A 13,939-nucleotide genomic window follows, 5' to 3' on the forward strand; every position below is an offset into this window, starting at 1 on the left:
TATAGCCAGTAACTGGAAAGCTTTCCAAGTCCCAGTGTCAGTAACTATGACTCAGAAAAAGGAAGGAAGGAAGGAAGGAAGGGTTAAGCTCTGATCTATCTGCTCCCCAAATATTTCATATAATTTCAAAATTACACCTTTTCCCTTTAATTCCTGTATATTAACGTCCATTCTCTCACTGTTTTTGGTGGTACTCGAGTTTGAACATTTCCACATGCTAAGCAGGAGCTCTAGCTCTTGAGCTATTCTACCACCTCCTCTCTTGCATTGATTATTTTTTCAATGACGTCTCAAATGAGTGCAGGCTGGCCTGGACAGTGTGCTTCCATTTGTCACTGGGATAATAACACATGCCACTATACCTCAATACTGTGTTTCTCCCCCACAGCTTGGGAAGACAGGTACATGCAACCATCCTCAGCTAATCTGGAGAGTCCTGAACCTGCACACCCACATTCAAACCACCTGACCTCTCAGCCTATCCAGTAGCTAGTATTAAAGGCTTGTCACGAAATCCAGGTTTTAATTCTCTTTTAAAACATCACTCATGGGGCTGGGAAGGTGGCTCAGTGGTAGAGCACTTGCCTTGCATGCCTGAGGCCCTGGGTTCGATTCCTCAGCACCGCATAAGCAAAAAGAAAAAAAGCCAGAAGTGGCGCTGTGGCTCAAGTGGTAGAGCGCTAGCCTTGAGCTGAAGAGCTGAGGGACAGCGCCCAGGCCCAGAGTTCAGACCCCACGACCGGATCTCCCCCTCAAAAAAAAAAAAAAAAAAAAAAAAAAATCACTCAGGCCGGCGCCATTAGCTCTCATGCCTGTCATCCTCAGGAGGCTGAGATCTGAGGATCCCAGTTCAAAGCCAGTCAGGGCAGGAAAGTCCATGAGACTCTTATCTCCAATAAACCACCAGAAAACCGGAAGTGGCGCTGTGGCTCAAGTGGTAGAGCTACAGCGCCCAGGCCCAGAGTTCAAGCCCTACAACCGACCAAAAAAAAAGAAAAGAAAAATAAAATCACAGTTATCTCATATACAGTGCTTTTTTGTGCTGTATAAACTTACTCATTTGTATATCACATGGAACCTCTATTTGTAGCAACTATCACAGTCTTGCCAAAAAAAGTAGTATGTCCAAAGTACTTTTACTTCAAATCTTCAAACTCAAACATTCTCTGGTAGAAGTGTGCTGTACATCTACTTTACCTGTGCGACACTCGTTACAGATAAACTTCCCTCTGGGCATCTCGGTCAAGCCCAGGCACTCCAGGTGGAAAGCCCCGCAGCACTGAGCCTCACACAGCAGCAGCTCGCCAAGTTTCTCACAGTTCTGTTAAGGGAAAGAAACAGATCTGTCTGTAGAAAAAGGCTTTGGAAAATTCAAAATAAAAAGCTCTCATAAAGGCAAAAGTTAGGAAGCAACTTTGGCAAACAACATGAAACGCCTTCATCCCTGCAAAAATTAACCCTTTTCAGATGCCAGGAACCTCACGGCCTTGATTCTGTCTGATTCTAGATAAAGAAAATATAAGCAAACAACAAAAAAAGTAAAGATACAAGATAATGCTCAGTATTAAGTAGGAAATTCCAACAGCTATGTTAGCATTGGTGATTAGGATGGCCTCAGACAAGGCTCTGAATGCAGATTTGAAAGATGGCCCACGTACCAAAACGTGTAGAAAGAAAGCAAATGTATTTGAGAACCACAAAGCAAGTCACTGTCAGTGCACTACCATGAAGGGTAGTCACAAGCAACTGGAAAAAAGAAGTGAGAATCAGGAGGAGACAAGGGACTGTAGTCATAGATTTCATTTTAGCAGCATGGGAGGACTTTTTAAAGCAACTGCTACTAACTAAAAAATGAATTTAAGGCCGGGCGCCGGTGGCTCACGCCTGTAATCCTAGCTACTCAGGAGGCTGAGATCTGAGGATCGCGGTTCAAAGCCAGCCCAGGCAGGAAAGACCGTGAGACTCCTATCTCCAATAAACCACTAGAAAACCGGAAGTGGTGCTGTAGCTCAAGTGGTAGAGCGCTCGCCTTGAGCTGAAGAGCTGAGGGACAGCGCCCAAGCCCAGAGTTCAAGCCCCATGACCGACAAAAAAAAAAAAAAGAATTTAAGACAAAAATGATGCAAACAAAGGAATAAACCACAAGCCAATAGTTTAAGCAAGTGAGCGTTATGGGCCAGGCAGACCTTGGTCCTAATAGTTGTCCAAAAAGGAATCCTAGTAAAGTCTGAAGTCTTTTCAGATGCCTTTGGAACCATCAGAGGAATCATATGCCTTAGGTAGGCCCCGTGGCTCACAACTGCCATCCTAGCTACACAGGAGGTTGAGATCTGAGAATCATGATCCAAAGCCAGGCTGAGCAGCAAAGTCCTAAGACTTTTCTCTTCCAGGAACCACCAAAAAGGCAGCAGTGGAGCTGTGGCTCAAGCAGTAGAGTACTAGCCTGGAGCAAAAAAAAACTGAGGAGTAGTTCTCAGACCCTGAGGTTCAAGCTCCAGAACTAGCACCAAAAACAAAACAAAAGAAACATAAAAGACATCAGGGGCTGGGAATGTGACTGAACGGTAAAGTGCTTGCCTTGCATGCATGAAGCCCTGGGTTAGATTCCTCAGTACCACATAAAACAGAAGAAGCCAGAAGTGGCACTGTGGCTCAAGTGGCAGAGTGCTTGCCTTGCATGCATGAGGCCACAGAAGCAGAAAAGGCTGGAAGTAGCAATGTGGCTCAAGTGGTAGAGGGCTCAATCTTCTCATGAGGCTGAGGATCTCAGTTCAAAGCCAGCCAGGGAAAGTCCATGAGACTCTTATCTCCAATTAACCACCAGAAAACTAGAAGTGAAACTGTGGCTCCAAATGGTGAAGCAACAGCCTTGAGTAAAAATGCTCAGCAACAATGCCCATGCTCTGAGTTCAAGGTCCAGAACTGACCAAACAAATAATTACCTTAAAATTACTTTTTTTGCTATTAAAACAATAACAAACCAACAAAAACAAAACAAGAAATAACAACAAAAGCTCAGGAACAGAGCACACTCTCTGAGTTCAAGAACACCGGACGGGCGGACTAGCAGATGGGCAGGGCAGGGCAGAGCCGGGGGGGGGGGGGGGGGGGGGTGGCGGGTGGCTCAAAATTATTATAAGCTTCATATAGTCAATGAGCTACTTACTCAGGGGGCTACCAAAATCTGTTTGGATGTTCAGTGCTTCATATAAAATGAAATAACTATTGTACATAGTCTGCACGATTCTCCCTTGTGCATTTGTATGCCTGTATGTGTGCATATGTATATACATGTTATATATGTTATTTCCATCTTGTTTGCTACTTTATTGTTGTTTTGGTGCTGATAGTCAAAAAATGAAACCCAAAAAATGAAACCTGCTTTCTAGGTAAATGCTCTCTACCACTGTACTATATCTCTAGCCCTTCATCCTTCATACATTTTAAATCATCTCTAGATGAACATGTACTGCCTTATACACTATACACGCTCTGAAAATAGTGGTTTTGCCGCATTGTTCAATAACTGCAATGAAAATGTGCTGTATATATTCAGCAGAGGGCCAGCCACCATAGGCTAACTATACGTTACACACCAGAAATAACATAATATAATGTGTTTTATTCAAATATTATCTGTCCAGGGAAGCGAATCTACTGAAGAGAACTAGTGAAAACCAGAGCTGATTACGTTTACTGTGTAAGGCAGGACAGGGAAAGGTAAGAGCTTACATGCTAAGTAATCCATTATCTTTAAAATTAAAAGAAATAAAATAGATCCTTGGCCAATTAATAACAATAAAGCTGCCGGGCGCTGGTGGCTCACGCCTATAATCCTAGCTACTCAGGAGGCTGAGATGTGAGGATCGCGGTTCAAAGCCAACCCGGGCAGGAAAGACCGTGAGACTCCTATCTCCAATAAACCACCAGAAAAACCGGAAGTGGTACTGTAGCTCAAGTGGTAGAGCGCTCGCCTTGAGCTGAAGAGGTGAGGGACAACGCCCAGGCCCAGAGTTCAAGCCCCACGACCGACAAAAAAATAAATAAATAAATAAATAAATAACAATAAAGCTTAAGACAGACGCCTGAGCCGGGTGCCAGTGGCTCACGCCTGTAATCCTAGCTACTCAGGAGGCTGAGATCTGAGGATCTCGGTTCAAAGCCAGCCCCGGCAGGAAAGTCCATGAAACTCTTTATTTCCAATAAACCACCAGAAAACAGAAAGTGGTACAGTAGCTCAAGTGGTAGAGCACTAGCCTTGAGCTGAAGGGCTGAGGGACAGAACTCAAGGCCCAGATTTCAAGCCCCACGACCACACAAAAAGAAAGAAAGAAAGAAAGAAAAGATAGATGTCTGAGCCTCAGGCTTAAATTCCCTAAACCCTGAGGAGGTACTCAGTAGACACTACAGTAAAAATGAACTATACAACTTGTGGGTAGAGACAGGAGGAAAAAACTAGGAGAAAAGAAAGGAAGGGTGACACTGTCCAAAAAGAAACAAACTCAGGGCTGGGAATGTGACTTAGTAGTAGAGTGCTCGCCTAGCATGCATGAGGCCCTAGGTTCAATTCCTCAGCACCACATAAGCAGAACAAGCTGGAAGTGGCACTTTGGCTTAAGTGGTAGAGCACTAGCCTTGAAGAAGCTCAGGAACAGTAGTTTCCAGGCCCTGAGTTTGAGCCCCAGGACTTGGGGGGGTGAAGGGAGGAAGGGGGGAATGCATATTCATTACCTGACTTATGAAAAAATAACCCATTATACATCACCTTTGTAATAAAAACAAATAGATATAAAAATAAATATACAAAAATCATAATTCCAAGCCAGAGAGATAGGGAGATTTAAGGACAATTCAACTTGAAACGACTGAACTTCAAACCAAGAAATGTGGCTTAAAGTATGTTTGCATTGCAGGTAGCTGGCTGTCTGCATGTCCTAGAATAGAAAATCAATTTTTAAATAAATTTCTATTAACCACTTTGAAAAAAAAAATTAAAATCCAGCATGGGTAGGAAAGTCTATGAGACTCTTAATCTCCAATTAACTACAAGAAAATCAGAAGTGTTGCTGTGGCTCAAAGTGGCAGAGCACTAACTTTGAGCAAAAGGAGCTCAAGGAAATTGCTGAGGCCCTGAGTTCAAGCCTCACAACTAACATACATACATACATACATACATACATAACACTTAAAAATAAAAAATGGGAAGTGAAGATGTAAAGTGATAGTGGGCCAGCAGTGAGTGGAAAATAGAGACCCGGAGTTCAAGCCCCAGAACTAGCACATATATATGGATTAATTAATTTTAAAAACAAACAAATGACTAGGAGAGCTTTGGAATAAAGGCCAGAGTGATGAGGCAGGGTTGAAAGGACAATGTAGGACATTAATGAACCTACAGCCCAAGTTATACTCAAATGTTTCTCACTCCTATTATTCACAAGTAACACCTGAAACTGAAAAATGTGATGTTACATATTGCTTTGTATAATCTGTGCCAATGAGAACTTTATACACACTAAACAAATTTAACTTCCTGTTTTATTTTATCTTCTATTTTTTGGTGGTTCCTAGGGCTTAAACTCTGGACCTAGGTACTGTCTCTCAGCTTCTGTGCTCAAGGCTAGCACTGTACCATTTGAGCCACAGTGCCACTTCTGCCTTTTTATGGTTAGAGAGAAGAATCTCAAGGACTTTCTTGCTCAGGCTAGCTTTGAACCATGATACTAAGATCTCAGCCTTCTTAGTAGCTAAGATTTCAGGCTTGAGCCACTGGTGCCCAGCTAACTGCCTATATTAAATATCGCTTGAGCGCTGTCCCTCAGCTCTTCAGCTCACGGCTAGCCCTCTACCATTTGAGCCACAGCACCACTTCTGGTTTCCTGGTAGTTTATTGGAGATAAGAGTTCATGACCTTTCCTGCCCAGGCTGGCTTTGAACCTCAATCCTCAGATCTCAGCCTCCACAGTAGCTAGGATTACAGTCATGAGTAACCGGTGCCCAGCTTAAAGAGCAAATTTTTAAGACTAATTCTTTAGTGATGTAAATTTACTTGAAAAGTGAAATAAGGAATTACTAGTAAATTTTACCTGGAGAACAAATTTACACAATTCAAGCTAGGACCAGGGGAATCACTTTTTCCCTACTTTGTCGTTCCCTTCCCCCACCCGCCCCCCAAAGCGGGGCTTAAATTCTGGGCCTGGCCACTGTCCCTGAGCTCTTCAGCTCAACACTAGCACTCTACCACTTGAGCCACAATACCACTTCCATTTTTGTGGTGGTTAACTATAGATATGAGTCCCACGGACTTGGTTGCCTGGGCTGGCTTTGAACTGTGAACTTCAGATCTCAGCCTCTTGAATAGCTAGGATGACAGGCGTGAGCCACTGGCATCCAGCTTTCCTCACTTTTTTTTAACTTTTTGGTCAGTGTTGGGTCTTGAACTCTGGGCCTAGTTGCTGTCCCTCAGCTCTTCATCTCAAGGCGAGTGCTCTACCACTTGAGCCAGAGCCACTTCCGGTTTTCTGGTGGTTTACTGGAAATAGGAGTCTCACGGTCTTTCCTGCCCAGGCTGGCTTTGAACCGTGATGCTCAGATCTCAGCCTCCTGAGTAGCTAGGATGACAGGCGTGAGCCCCAGCCTCCCAGCTTTCCTCACTTTTTAAGCCAAGTTCCCCATACATAGACCACATTGGCCTAGAACTTGTAATCCTTGTGATTCTTCCACGAAAATACATAAGAGAAGCTTGGGAAGAACAGATTATACTGCTAAGAGAGGAAGCAAGACACCAGGAAGGGGCCAGACTCACTCTGCTGTGAAAACTCACTGGAGCTGCATAACAAGTGGTTCATATCTTTACTTCTAACTACTCAGGAGGCACAGATCTAAGGACAGCAGTTCAAAAACAGCCTGGGCAGACAAATTTGAGAGACATTTATCAACAATTAATCAGCAGGGCTGGGAATGTGGCTTAGTGGTAGAGTGCTTGCCTAGAATGCATAAAGCCCGGGGGTTCAATTCCTCAGTACAACATAAAACAGGAAAAGCCAGAAATGGGGCTGTGGCTCAAGTAGTAGAGGGCTAGCCTAGAGCAAAAGAAGCTCAGGGACAGTGCCCAAAAAGTAAGTTCAAGCCCCAGGACTGGTATTTAAAAAAAAGAGGGGAGGGCTGGGATGTAGCTCAGTAGCAAAGCGCTGGCCTAGCAAGTGCAACGTCCTGGGTTCGACCCCAGTACCAAAAAAGAAAAGACAAAAAAAAAAAAAAAAAGGAGGAGAAGCTGGGCGCCGATGGCTCACGCCTGTAATCCTACCTACTCAGGAGGCTGAGATCTGAGGATCCTGGTTCAAAGGCACACAGGGCAATAAAGTCCATGAGACTCTTTTCTCTAATAAACCAATAGAAAACCAGAAGTGGTGCTGTGCCTCGAGTGGTAGAGCGCTAGCCTTGAGCTGAAGAGCTGAGGCACAGTGCTCAGGCCGAGTTCAAGCCCCACGATCGACCAATAATAATAATAATAATATCTTCCAATGCTATTAAATTGGGGAATAAATTTCCAGTATATGAACTTCAGAAGAAATACTCATGCCATAACCAGGCCATAGAACAAAGCATAGGGCATTTCTATCACTCAGATTGTTCTCTTATACCACTTTCCAATTAACCCTAAGTATCCTGATCCTCTGCCAACCACACCACTTTGACTTCTATCATCATGTATTAATTTGCTAGTTCGACATCTCAATATTTATACAACCACTAAGTATTTGATTTCTTTTGTATTAGCTTTTTTCCTTCAATAAAGTAAATAAAAAAAATTTTTAAGAAAATATTAGAAAATAATCAGCAGCGCTGGGAATGTGGCTTAATGGTAAAGTGCTTGCCTGGCATGCATGAAGCCCTGGGTTCAATTTCTCAGTACCACATGAACAGAAAAAAAACGGAAATGGTGCTGTGAGTCAAATGGTACAGCACTAGCCTTGAGCAAAAGAAGCTTAGGGACATTGCCCAGGCCCTGAGTTCAAGCCCCAGGACTAGCGAAGAAAGAAAGAAAGAAAGAAAGAAAGAAAGAAAGAAAGAAAGAAAGAAAGAAAGAAAGAAAGGAAGGAAGGAAGGAAGGAAGGAAGGAAGGAAGGAAGGAAGGAAGGAAGGAAGGAAGGGAAAGAAAAAAAGAGAGAGAAAGAGAGAGAGAGAGAAATAGAGAATTAGAATTGTAGACCTGCTATGATACTACCATAGATGGCTTAATTTTTTGTTTTTCATACTCTCTGGAAAATGTATTTACCCTCTAACTTGTCTTGCTCACTGAGTATCCATGACCTTTGATGATTAATAGTGTCTTTGGGAGCAGGTCCAAATGTGATGAAACATGAATGACAGCAAAGAAACAGATAAAAATAGTCAAGCCAATATTCCAGGATATAACACAGAATAAAAACCAGCAATCCCAGTAGGTCACCGGTCACTCAAAACTGTAATTCTAACTACTCAGGAAGCTGAGATCCAAGAGTCAGGGTTCAGAGCCAGCAGGGGCAGTATAGTCTGTGAGACTCTTATCTCCAATTAACCACTAGAAAAGCACATGTGGCGCTCTGGCACATATGATACAGCCTTAAGTTGAAGAGCTCAGGGAGAGAACCGAGACCAAGTTCAAGTACCATGACCAACAAACAATAACAACAACAAAAGCAAACCCAAATCCAGTCAGTAGGCTCACACCTGTAATCCTACATACTCCAAAAGGCTGAAAATTGGAAGATCCAGGTTTCAAGCTAGCTCTAGGAGAAAAGTTTGAAAAGCTCCAATTAATCAAGGAAAAATAGGGCTGCAGGTTTGGATCAAGATTAGAACACAAGGGCTGGGAAGGTGGCTCAGTGGTAGACCACTTGCCTTGCATGCCTGAGGCCCTGGGTTCAATTCCTCAGCACCACATAAGCAAAAAGAAAAAAGCTGGAAGTGGCGCTGTGACTCAAGTGGTAGAGCGCTAACCTTGAGCTGAAGAGCTGAGGGATAGCGCCCAGGCCCAGAGTCCAGGCCCCACGACCTGACCGCCCCAAAAAAGTAAAACACCCAACAAGCAAGCTAACTAAAGGCCAGGTCCTTAAGTTCCATATTAAAAAAATCAGTCACTATATATATTGGGTTTGTGCTAATTCTTTTAATATGAAAAAATGTTTGAATCTAAAAAAATTTGTATAGACCTTAAAAATAGGACACATTGACATCAAAATTTAATTTACTCCCAATATTCCAAAGTAGAATAATAATATTTAAAAAAAAAATAACACCAGCTGGGTGCCAGTGGCTCACACCTGTAATCCTCGCTGCTCAGGAGACGAGTTCTGAGAATCGCAGCCCCAGCAAGAAAGTCAGTCCATGAGACTCTTATCCACCAGAAACCAGAAGTGGCGTGGTGGCTTAAGTAATAGAGCACTAGCCTCGACCTAAAGAGCTAAAGAGCAGGCCCAGAGTTCAAGCTGCATGACCAACAAAAATTAAAAATTAAAATAAATTTTAAAAATTAAAAAAAATACCACCAAAAAGTCAGCAGTAGAGCTGTGGCTTAAATGGTGGAGCTTCTAGCCTTGAGCACAAAAGCTCAGAACAATGCTCAGGTCTTATGACTGGCAAAAAAAAAAAGGGGGGGGGGGAGGGAGGGAGGGAGGGAGGGAGGGAGGGAGGGAGGGAGGGAAGGAAGGAAGGAAGGAAGGAAGGAAGGAAGGAAGGAAGGAAAGAAGGGGTAAAAACAATGTCATCAATCATTAGGACTTTGAACCCAAAATACCTATGCTTGAATCCCACCTTATTGTATGTATTGTTCACTTTCCTCACCAGCAACAAATACATAGTAAGCTTGGCATAAACTGGGGTCTGACTCATGCCTGTAATTCTGACTACTGAGGAAACTGAGATCTGAGGATAACGGTTCCAAGCTAGCTCAGGCAGACAAATTGGAGAGCCTTGTAATTCGAAAAACGAAATGGTGGCATAGATTCAATGACAGAACACTAGCAATAAGTGAAAAAAGAAAGTTTTCTGAATTCAAGCACCAGTATCAGGAGGGGGGGGGAAAAAAAGCTTGATGTGATGACTTATGCCTATATTTCTAGCTACTCAAGATGCTAAGAATGGGAGGGTCATGCTTTGAGTCCAGCCACGGCAAAAAGTTTGTGAGATGCTCATCTCAACCAAGAGCTGAATACAGTAATGCGTGTGTACTGTCTTAGCTACACAGAAGGCTGAGCTATGGACAGAACTTCTGGGCCAACTGAAAGAGAGAGGGGTGGGAAGGTGGCTCAGTGGTAGAGTGCTTGCCTTGCATGCCTGAGGCCCTGGGTTCGATTCCCCAGCACCACATAAGCAAAAAGAAAAAAGCCGGAAGTGGCGCTGTGGCTCAAGTGGTAGAGCGCTAGCCTTGAGTTGAAGAGCTGAGGGACAGCACCCAGGCCCAGAGTTCAGGCCCCACGACTGGACCCCCCAAAAAAAAAAAAAACAAGAGAGAGAGAGAGAGAGAGAGAGAGAGAGAGAGAGGAGAGAGAGGAGAGGGAGAGGGAGAGGGAGGGGGGGAGAGAGAGAGAGAGAGAGAGAGAGAGAGAGAGGACCGGAGTTGGAAAGAAATCCCCATCTCAATAGAAAAAGATAGGTAAGGTGGTGTATGCCCAGCATATGAGTTAAGCCAGGAAATGTTAATCAGGGCAATAATAATACTCCAGCCCAGTCAAAAAGAACGAACTACAAAAAATAGCAGCCAAACAAAGCAGAAAGGAGCAGGAAGCCTTATTATATTCAGACTCGAGAAAGAAAAAAAAACTAGAATTTACCTTATGGATTGTTAGGATGATTAAAAGGTTATTAAAACTGACACAGTATAATGTATTATTAAATAAGTGGAAAAATTCTAAAGAGGTCTCTTCTAGAGAGACCTCTTTAGAGAACAAAGAAAATCAAAAAAATAATAGTTGGAGGGGCTGGGAAGGTGGCTCAGTGGTAGAGTGCTTGCCTTGAATGCATGAGGCCCTGGGTTTGATTCCATAAGCAGAAAAAGCAGGAAGTGTCGCTGTGGCTCAAGCAGTAGAGCACTAGCCTTGAGCTAAAGAGCTGAGGGACAGCGCTCAGGCCTCAAAACCGATAAACAAACAAACAAAATAATACTTGGAAAATTCCATACACCATGAACGATTCTCAACACTCCAAGGGGTACAGAACAGGAATACGGTGTGACAAGGTAATCATAGATAACGAGCTCTCACCTCAGACATGCTTCAGGCAACAAACTCAAAGCATTCAATGAAAATACATGGTGTGAGTATCCTCTACCTGGCAAACATTCTCTTTGAGTGCAGCTCCTCCTCCTCGTTCAACCTGCAATTTCTTGGATGCAGACATCCCAGAGTCGTGTTCTACACCCTCCTCAACAGTCTCTTTGGGGCTTTCAGCAGTCCTGTGAGTCATCAGTTCTCCCTTGCAGAGAAAAAAATAAAAGTCCCACATCTGTATTACTGGTGTCTCCTCCATCTGACCCCTCCCTCTGGGCTGCTATTTGTCTAGCCATTAAGCACTTACAGATGTTCAGCCAATCACGCGGGCGGACTGCATGCAATGTTAGTTCTAACCCTGCTGTGATTGGGCGGGTAGTGGGCGCCTCATGCCCTGCCACTAACTGCTCTGAGGCTGTTCCACTGGAACTTTTTTGGCTGTTCCATTTAAAGGGTTCACTAAGGGAGAGAAAACATTCTTAAGTTTATTTGCTTACTTATCTGTCATTCCAAGACCGAATTTCCTAAATAACGCCCTGCTTGGGCATTCTATTCAAATTGTTCTGGAAAGAGACATTCTGCATCATTATGTGTGATGCTGACCTGACTGGTTCTAATCCTCTTTTAACTTGACTTGCAAGTCCAGTCATTCCAACTAGAGTGACACTGAAAAGAAATGGTTTTAAATTGATCTGTGTCTTGAAAGTTAATTTACCCCCAAATGAAGCAATGAGTGGTAAAGAAAAAAGCAAATGAATTTTCCAATTAATCTCAGTAGTCTCAACTAAAGGGCGTTATCTAAGGTAAGGGGTTCCATCTGACATAGCACAGACCTTTTAAAAAGGCTTTATGTGTCTTATTTTCCTAACATCAAGTTCTCTCATTCCAGGATTTTTAGCCTATGAGCTATCATATTAGCCATACTATTCTTTTTTATAAAAACCACAAAAACAAAAACTCAGGGGACAGGGCTGTAACTTCTAATGTGAAAAGTAGCTTCTTTTTGAAGGTCAAAAGATGAGAACTGAGTAGTACCTCTGAGTTTGGTGTTTCTTTTGATGAGTCTTCAATTTTCACTCTTTTACATGGCATCTTGGCTGTAGCATGTCTCTGCCGTTTTCGCTTCCTTGGTTTATCAAATATCTTGGTAGCGCCTATGACAGGAAAATAAGTGTTATCGAACCGGTCATTACATGGTTAAGAACTCCTATCCTAAAATAAAGAGATCTCACAGAATTATGGTTGGTTACAGGAAGCTGATTTTAAAACTCATTAAAACTACAAAGCAGGAGAAACGAAAAAAATGACACCAATAACTGACTTCATAACTAGTTGGAGAAATAACCACATGTAAATACTGTTTTACATAAGTTAAATTATAAATATATGTTAATGTCATTGAAGGGACAATTTCTACAATTTCTCAAGGACCTTAAAACCTTTCAAATTAAAAGATACCACTTAAGAGCCAGGAAGAGATACGTATCTCTAGACTGAAAGATTAGAGCCAATAAAATACATATCACTATGTAATAATTAACACTGAAATGACAAAATGATGGTATACTTAAGGGGAGGAGTCCAATGGTGAACAATCACCTGTTTAACAAAATGAATGCTGACAAAGGAGAAAAGGGCATGCAAAAAGCATGGTAGATGCCTGCAGTGGCTCATACCTGCACGCTACTCAGGAGGCTGATCTGAGAATCACCACTGTCACACCACAGGAAAAGGCTGGGACTTTTATCTCCAATTAACTAACAAAAAAGATGGAAGTGGAACTGAGGCTCAAGTGATAGAGCACAAGAGTTCAGGGCCAGCTCACACCTGAAAAGCATGAGGAGGTGGCCAGAAGGCACTTGGAAGGAAGATTGGTACATTACTATCAAAAAAACAAGGGTTCGGGGCTGGGAAGGTGGCTCAGTGGTAGAGCGCTTGCCTTGCATGCATGAGGCCCTGGGTTCGATTCCTCAGCACCACATAAGCAAAAAGAAAAAAGCCGGAAGTAGCGCTGTGGCTCAAGTGGTAGAACACTAGCCTTGAGCTGAAGAGCTGAGGGACAGCGCCCAGGCCCAGAGTTCAGGCCCCACGACCAGACCACCCCCCCCAAAAAAAAACAAAAACAAGGGTTCAACTAGGCGCCAGTGGCTCACACCTGTCACCCTAGCTACTCAGGAGGCTGAGATCTGAGGATCATGGTTCAAAGCCACCCTAAGACAAGAACATCCATGAGACTCTTATCTCCAATTATCCACCAGAAAACTGCAAGTGGCGCTGTGGCTCAAGTGGTAGAGTGCTCATCTTGAGCTGAAGAGCTCAGGGACAGCACCCAGGCCCAGAGTTCAAGCCCCATGACTGAAACAACAACAACAACAAAAACCCAGAAAGTGGAACTGTGGTTCAAAATGGTAGAACTCTAGCCTTGAGAAAAAGAGCTCAGAGACAATACCTAGGCCCTGATTCAAGCCAATGAACATCCCCTTACACATACATACAAACCATTAAAAAAGAATACGTTCAGGGCTGGGAAGGTGGCTCAGTGGTAGAGCGCTTGCCTTGTATGCCTGAGGCCCTGGGTTTGATTCCTCAGCAACACATAAGCAAAAAGAAAAAAAAGCCGGAAGTGGTGCTGTGGCTCAAGTGGTAAAGTGCTCGCCTTGAGCTGAAGAGCTGAGGGACAGCGCCCAGGC

At 43.4% G+C, this 13,939-nt stretch overlaps 1 protein-coding gene across 4 annotated transcripts in view; it reads right to left on the reverse strand.

Moving 5' to 3' along the window:
* Window positions 1-13,939, reverse strand: part of Nsd1 (nuclear receptor binding SET domain protein 1) — a 101,696-nt gene that overhangs the window by 25,631 nt on the left and 62,126 nt on the right. For all 4 annotated transcript variants that reach the window (XM_070036491.1, XM_070036490.1, XM_070036493.1 and 1 more), the window contains exons 10-12: window positions 12,285-12,403; window positions 11,311-11,454; window positions 1,198-1,321 (exon numbers count right to left, since the gene is read on the reverse strand). In XM_070036491.1, coding sequence (XP_069892592.1) covers window positions 1,198-1,321; window positions 11,311-11,454; window positions 12,285-12,403 — 387 coding nt within the window. The remainder of the gene's footprint in view (window positions 1-1,197; window positions 1,322-11,310; window positions 11,455-12,284; window positions 12,404-13,939) is intronic.

This window comes from Dipodomys merriami, unplaced genomic scaffold (assembly GCF_024711535.1).
Source record: "Dipodomys merriami isolate MVZ:Mamm:240054 unplaced genomic scaffold, mDipMer1.0.p SCAF_271, whole genome shotgun sequence".
In the NCBI taxonomy this organism is placed as follows: domain Eukaryota; kingdom Metazoa; phylum Chordata; class Mammalia; order Rodentia; family Heteromyidae; genus Dipodomys; species Dipodomys merriami.